This window comes from Bos indicus, chromosome 16 (genome assembly GCF_029378745.1).
Source record: "Bos indicus isolate NIAB-ARS_2022 breed Sahiwal x Tharparkar chromosome 16, NIAB-ARS_B.indTharparkar_mat_pri_1.0, whole genome shotgun sequence".
NCBI lineage: Eukaryota > Metazoa > Chordata > Mammalia > Artiodactyla > Bovidae > Bos > Bos indicus.
Window position 1 is genome coordinate 45,868,637 of NC_091775.1, and position 7,018 is coordinate 45,875,654.

At 55.1% G+C, this 7,018-nt stretch overlaps 1 protein-coding gene across 9 annotated transcripts in view; it reads left to right on the forward strand.

Annotated features, from left to right (window-relative positions):
• The window catches only part of RERE (arginine-glutamic acid dipeptide repeats), a 415,138-nt gene extending 410,851 nt beyond the window's left edge, over positions 1-4,287 (forward strand). For all 9 annotated transcript variants that reach the window (XM_019976073.2, XM_019976075.2, XM_019976074.2 and 6 more), the window contains 3 exons: positions 561-707; positions 1,168-1,348; positions 1,632-4,287. In XM_019976073.2, the coding sequence (XP_019831632.2) occupies positions 561-707; positions 1,168-1,348; positions 1,632-1,665 (362 nt within the window). In that variant the 3' untranslated portion in view covers positions 1,666-4,287. The remainder of the gene's footprint in view (positions 1-560; positions 708-1,167; positions 1,349-1,631) is intronic.
• The last annotated feature ends 2,731 nt before the right edge of the window (positions 4,288-7,018 follow it).

A 7,018-nucleotide genomic window follows, 5' to 3' on the forward strand; every position in this document is an offset into this window, starting at 1 on the left:
CGCTGCTGGTGTAGAGAGGCATCTGGAGGGTGGGAGGTGTTGGGGCCAGGGAAGGAGCGTCCTCAGGCCTGGAGAGTGTGGGTGCAGAGGCCCCAGGGCCAGAGAGGGTGACTCCAGGGAACAGACAGGCGACGTGCTGAGAGGGTCACTGGGAGAGGCCAGGGCTTTCTGAGCCCCAACAGGCAGCACCTGCTTTGCTTTGGGTCCTGTGGGTGAAGAGCCAAGGAGGCAGCCTGGGGCAGTAGATCTCACAGGCCCAGGATGAGGCTGGGGCAGTTGGCTCCGGGGCGCTGCAGATCCAGGGTCCTTGCCAAAATGAGATTGGGGCTGCTGAGGAGACTGGGGAAGAAACACGTGGTCAGCTCTTCACTCTGTCACTTTCTGGAGCTCCGTGCAGGTGCAGGGAGTCGGGGAGGGCAACAGCCACTCTGGGTTAGTAGGTCAGGGTTATTGATGGCCTGGTGACCAGAAGCCAATCTGTGGAGAGGAGGAAGTCGCTGTGAATACCACCGAGGAGGGCGAGCAGCTCCTGAACCCTGTGCTTCTGCCCCCTTTTCTAGGTTCAGCGGGCCCCGTTCACCCGCTGGTCGACCCCCTGACCGCTGGCCCTCATCTGGCGCGCTTTCCCTACCCCCCTGGCACCCTCCCCAACCCTCTGCTTGGACAGCCCCCCCATGAGCACGAGATGCTCCGTCACCCAGTTTTTGGTAAGAAGATGCCTGGGGAAGGAGGGGGCCAGGGAGGGTTGGGTCAGGGGTCTAGTCTGCTCTCCCGTTCATGCATTTACTCTGTGTTCAGCACAGGCCTCTCCTGTGTAGTGGGGAGCCCTGGGAGCTGGGCAGGCAGACCCCCGCCCCCGGGGAGCTGGGGATGAGGCTGTAAATGCACAACAGGAGCCCAGAGGGAGTAGGGGAGTAAGAAGGCTGAGCGCAGGCCTCTGTGACCAGGCAGTAGGCTGAGGAGGAGGGGCCCCATGGGAGGTGGAGGGAGGGGGCTCAGGGACCACACTTGTTTCTCCCCAGAGGCTCTGCTCTGCTGGTCCCTGCCCAGTAGGTGACCTCTTGATCCTGCCCTCGGGAGGCTCTCTCCTGACCTGACCTCCTTGGCGGCCTCATCCTGGCCACTGCCTTGGCCTTGCTATAGCAGGGGCTGTTTGGTGTTTGACAGGCACCCCCTACCCCCGAGACCTGCCTGGGGCCATCCCACCCCCCATGTCGGCAGCCCACCAGCTGCAGGCCATGCACGCCCAGTCGGCTGAGCTGCAGAGACTGGCCATGGAGCAGCAGTGGCTGCACGGACACCCCCACATGCATGGTGGCCACCTGCCCAGTCAGGAGGATTATTACAGGTAAGGCGGGGAGGGGCTGAGGGGGAGGCCAGGCCCCCTCCGTCTGTGGGTCCCCAACCCCGCCCCTCCCAGCTGCACTCACCCACCCCATATCAACAAGTGCCAGGCTGTTCCCCTGCCAGTTAGGGGACTCCTGATGGTCTTGGGGGTGGGGGAGGGAGCGGGGTGGGGAGGGGGTCAGCAGTGTGGCAGCTGCTCAGGCGTCCAGACCCTCCAGCTGCAGGCCTGCCCAGGCCTGATACCTATGACTTTTCCTTTTTTTTTTTTCCTTTTCTTTTTCTAGTCGACTGAAGAAAGAAGGTGACAAGCAGTTATAAGTTATTTATTTGTTAACGCTGGCTGTGGAAACCCCAATTCTTGGGGGAGAGAAACAGGACTTTTTACATACAATAGGAGCTCTAAAAGCAAAAAGAATATCTTCTAAAGATTTCTTTATATATTTAAAAACCCCACAACTAAAAACGTATCAGCATACATAGTGTTCGTTTGTAGAGAGGATTCCTTGAGACTGGTTTGGGTCTCCCTGCATGACAGTCCCCCAGAAACTTAGTGAGTCCTGGACTGGACTGAACACCCAGAAAGTGCCCCTGCAGTCTTGGGGTTTGGCTTTAGCTTTCTTTTCCTTCCTTGATTTTTCTCAGTAGGTGCTAGATCCCAGTTCACACCCTTCAGTGCGTGCAGACACACTCAGTTGCGTGTGTCCCAGAACCCACACGGTCTGCAGCATCTGAGTTTGGAATCCAAGAGCTATAATTTTTAAAAAATCTTTTATTTTAATACATTGTAGGAGATCTTCATAATTTGAGGAGGTTCTGTGCATGGCTTTTTACGTCTGTAAATAAATAATTTTAGAACAGCCTTTTTTTTTTCCTTCCATGAACTACTATTCTGATCTATTTTTTCCAGCCATGTCACTAATTGTGAATTCCTACCAGCTATTGACAGAATACAGAGTTGATTTTTTAATAAAAAGTTATATATAATTATCCCTTTAATTAAAGGGAACAGATGGGCGTTACTAGTTACAAAGGGGCAGAGGAGGCTAGGGGCTAGGTTTGGGAGCAGCCAGGGATTGCAGAGACAACATTACAAGCCGTTTCTTTGTGTTGCTGCTTTGGTTCTCACTCCTGTCTGTTCCCGGCTCCTGCTTTGCCAGCGGTGCGGACTGTGGTGAGCTCAGCCGACTCGCTGTGCACTGGGAGCGCAGGAGTTGAGTGTCCCCCGTTCCGTCTCTGCAGGCGCGAAAGCACATGTTCCTGTGTGTCTGGTTGTAGATTTCCTTGTAGATTTCTGTACACGCGCATTTGATTGGTCTGGATGAACTTCTCCTCCCCCCCCCCATATTTGGACTATTTCATAAACATCCTAGAAAATTGAAGAAAACAATTCTCACTAAGCATGTGTGCTTGCCAAAGGATCTGTCAGAAGCCTGCTTTCTGGTGTGTGTGGTCATTCGGATCTCCTTGTGGGGAGGCCGGGCCGTCCTTGCCCCACTCAGAGGCTGCTTTGGGGTCGGGGCCTCCAGGAGGTGTCCCAGCTGTGGGTGGCAGTCCTGGCGGGTCCTCGTATCACCACACTTGGTGTCCCGCTCTGCCTCACAGAAGCAGGACAGGGGTCGCGGACGTAAGGTGGGAGGCAGGCTCCACATGGGGCCCCTCCGAGGGGACAGTAAGCCCTGAGCCTGCCTCTGCTCTCCAAGGTGCCCACGTGATGCCCTTTCTCCAGAACAGAGGGTGAGGACTCGGGGGGCCGTTATGCACCTGTTGATGAAACTTTCTGCCAGGATGTGCCCTTGTCTATCCCTCTTGTCTCAGACCCTTGAGGGCCTTTCCTGCCATGATGTGCAGGGGTCCCAGCCAAGAGCGAAAGGAGAGCCGGAGTCCCACCTGGGGTCAGCGGACATGGAGCATGTCCCAGACCACAGAGAGGTGGGCCGAGAGGCTGGCACTTTGACCTAGAAACCAGCAGGTATTAGCTCAGATTCAGGTTCTGGATTCAGACCTGTGGTGAGGGCATTTCCAGTGTCTGTCAAACCATGTTCAGTTTCAGTTGGGACAGATAAGGGGTTGTTTGGTCTGTTGAAAATGTTTGTAGTAGTAGGTTTTTTTCTCTGGTTTTTCTCTCATTCCATTTCTGCCTTAACTTTAGCTCCTTGAGGGGAGGCAGGCTCAGATGGAAACTTTGTCATCACTCTCATGGCAGGTTGGCCAGGAGCAGTCATGTCGCCAAGGCTCGCCACGTGCCATGGGGGCGGGCTCAATGCTTCAGGCTCCATGCCTCTGAGCCAGGCGCCTTCCTGCCGCTCCCGGCTCCAGCACGGACACCCCCGCCTGCCCACCCTTCCTCTTCTCCCTTCTGGTAGACCATGATGCCTACCATTTAGTTACACCTTCTTGATCTCCTCTCTCTATTGTCCATTTTTCCAAAGAAGAGAGAGTGAAGTACTTGGGAGTCTGTATTTGAAAACCGTCTGAAGGCATTTTCTCGTTTGGTTTTGGTTTTCTCCTCACATCCCCAGGTGAAGCACTGAGATTCTTCCATTTAAAAACCCAGAACCTGAAACCCTCACTGGTCAACTCCAGTGTGTGTAGGAGGCCCCAGACCTTCGCGGTGTCTTTGAAGCCCAGCCCCCTGGTTTCCGTTTGGGTTTCCTCCCTTGGTTGGGAGTTGAGTTTTGCGTTTCCGTGTTTCACGTGTATCTTGTTCACTGTCGTCGAGGTCGAGCTTCACTGCGGCAGCAGCAGAGCGGAGTGTACATTCTGATTTGCTACGTTTATATATATCTTGAAGCTAAATGTATATATGAGTAGTTTGCCATGAGATAACACAGTGTAAACAGTAGACACCCAGAAATTGTGACTTCTGTGTTCTCTCCATTTGAGTATTTTGTAATTTTTTTGAAATATTTGTGGACATAAATAAAAACAAGCTACACTACAGCGGCTGCGTGTCCTCCGTGGGCTGTGTCATTTCTGGGGTGAGCAGGGGGTTGGCAGTTGTCCTGCCCTGGGGCTCCCAGGGTGGGGAGGGGGCAAAGGGAGGGTTGGGTTCTCGGTGTTGCCAGCACACTGGCTTACCCTCCTGGACGAAGGGTCTCCAGTGGGCACACTGCCCTTGGGGGGGGCTTCAACCTGCTGGCGGGACACTCGGAACCTTCAGTGACTCCCCAGGCAGAACAGGCCGTGTTGGGGGTGAAAGGTGATGGCATTGGAACCACTGTACTCTCTCTTAGCTCCTCCCCCTGCCTCTCACCCCACACCTCTAATTTGTGGGCACCTTGATAACTCAGTTGGTAAAGAAATCCGCCTACAATGCAGGAGACCCTGGCTCTCCTGGTTGGGAAGATCTGCTGGAGAAGGGATAGGCTACCCACTCCAGTATTCTTGGGCTTCCCTTGTGACTCAGCTGGTAAAGACTCCACCTGCAATGCGGGAGACCTGGGTTCGATCCCTGGGTTGGAAAGATCCCCTGGAGAAGGGAAAGGCTACCCACTCCAGTATTCTGGCCTGGAGAATTCCACGGACCGTATGTATCTGAGCCACCAGCCAGGACAGTTGCTTCCAGCTCTGGCCACCCTTCCTGTCTTGTCTCCTCTCCATCTGCACCCCTGACACCTGCCGGTGCCCCCACACCGCCTTTAGCCGCTGCAGCACCTGCAGGTCGACAGTGCATCCAGGACCTGATGGGGGATCTTAGCCTCCTGCGGCCAACAAACGCTCCAGGTGGCCTGCAGAGAGTATGTGTGGCCACCAGGGGGCAGCAGTCACCAGGGTGGGTTCAGCCTGTGGTTTTTCAGAGACCAGAGTGTGGTTTCCTGAAGTTTCAAGACTCTGGAAATTGTACACTCACCTTTTTATCTGGAATCTGGCGGCAATGATGAGCAAGAGCAACCTGGAGCGCTTCTTGTTAGTAAATCGCCCTCAAGCAGGATCGCTGGTGTCTCAGATGGTAAAAATTCTGCAGTGTGGGAGACCTGGGTTTGATCCCTGGGTTGGGAAGATCCTCCGGAGGAAGGAATCACAACCCACTCAAGTATTCTTGCCTGAAGAATTCCGTGGACAGAGGAGCCTGGCGGATGATAGCCTATGGGGTTGCAAAGAGTGGACTGAACGACTAACACAACCATGCGTGACTGTGGTTCTGGGTTGTGGATGAGAAGATGGGGTGGGCGGAGTGGGGAGTAGGTGGAATCCAGGTGCTGTCTTTGCCAGTCTCTCATCCAGATGATGCTTTTCATAAAGCTGAAGTGTTCAGTAACGGATTTATGAAGTGGAAGTTTCAGGAAGGTTGAATGATAAGACATGTTTGTGAATGGAGATATAGATTGATGCTGCAGAAGACCCTCATCAGAGCTGCACAGGCTGTAATAGTTTGCCAGGTGTGGATGTTGATGGCCAGTGTCCCCATCTGGCCATGGACCTGGCCTGAGGCAGAGGGTCCTACAACAGATGAACCTGCTGGATTTGTGAGCCTGAGAGGAAGGGTCTCATGTCTCACAACTCTGCCCCCAGCCAGTGTCTCCACTCTGTTCCTGCCCAGACCAACTGGCCCCAGGTGTCCCTCCTGCTCTTTGGCCCTGTGGGCGCGGTGGCTCAGCAGCCCCTCTGATTCCCCACAGCTAGGAAAGTGGCTGTTGGCAGGGCTGGATGCACGGCTGCCACGTAGATACAGGTCCAGGGTAAGTTCATGTGTACAGGGCATGTTATTTAGGCATCACCTGGATTTACATAAATCAGAGCCACTTACCTGTGGGGCCAGGAGGTACAGCAAAGAGATTGCCTGTGACCTCCCAGGCAGACACCGAATTCCAGGGCTGGAAGCACAGCTGTGCAATGGTGGCTGTGAACAGCCGCTGAGTGTCAGGGACTCGCATCCCAGCCGGGAGCCCTTTGCCAACTTCAGGCCTTGCAATCCCTGCTCTGCCCATACGGGGAGAGCCAGGGTGGTGTGAGGGCACCAGCAGAGGCCCCTATTCCCACCGTCAGCCTCTCCTGGCTGACCCAGTTGATGCAGATGTGTTCCTGGACTCAGAGCTATGGGACCAAAACAGGACTGGTTACCCAGAAGCCTGGGATCAAGCTGATGGGCTCTGAGACCAGGGCACCATCTGCCCTGCACTGGAGCCCTGAGCAGGTCCTCCCACAGGTCTGTGGGGACCCTGAGGCACCGGGGCCCTTGGCCTCCCTGCCCCCTCCCAGGGAGGGACAGCCAGATGAGCCTGTGGGGAGGCAGCCAGCGAATGTGGCCACCCAGCTGGGCTCTGAGGCTGCAGGAGCCAGTGAGCCATCTCTGGGGTCCTGCAGTTGCCATTGTGGACGGAGCAGTGCAGGCTTTCCTCTGGGACTCGCCTGCCCTCATTGAAGGCTCAGAATCCTAGGGGTCCTTTTTTTCCCTGACTTATTGCTGGGTTCCAGTTGCCCCAGCAAGCTTCCCTTCCTGTGTAACTGTTTCCTCATGGCCTATCTGAGTCCCCTGCAACCCCCTGACTCAACCCTTTGCCTGCACAGGCATCCCACTTCCCCCTACCCAGATGCCTCGTTCCTGGACCAGGTTTCAGCAGAGAGAGGTGCTGGCTTCTTTCATCCTGTTTGCTGGATGAACAGGCCCCGCAGAGAAGTTTCCTCGGTGCACCGGCCAAATGTGCTGCTGAATTGTGGGCACAGATGAGCA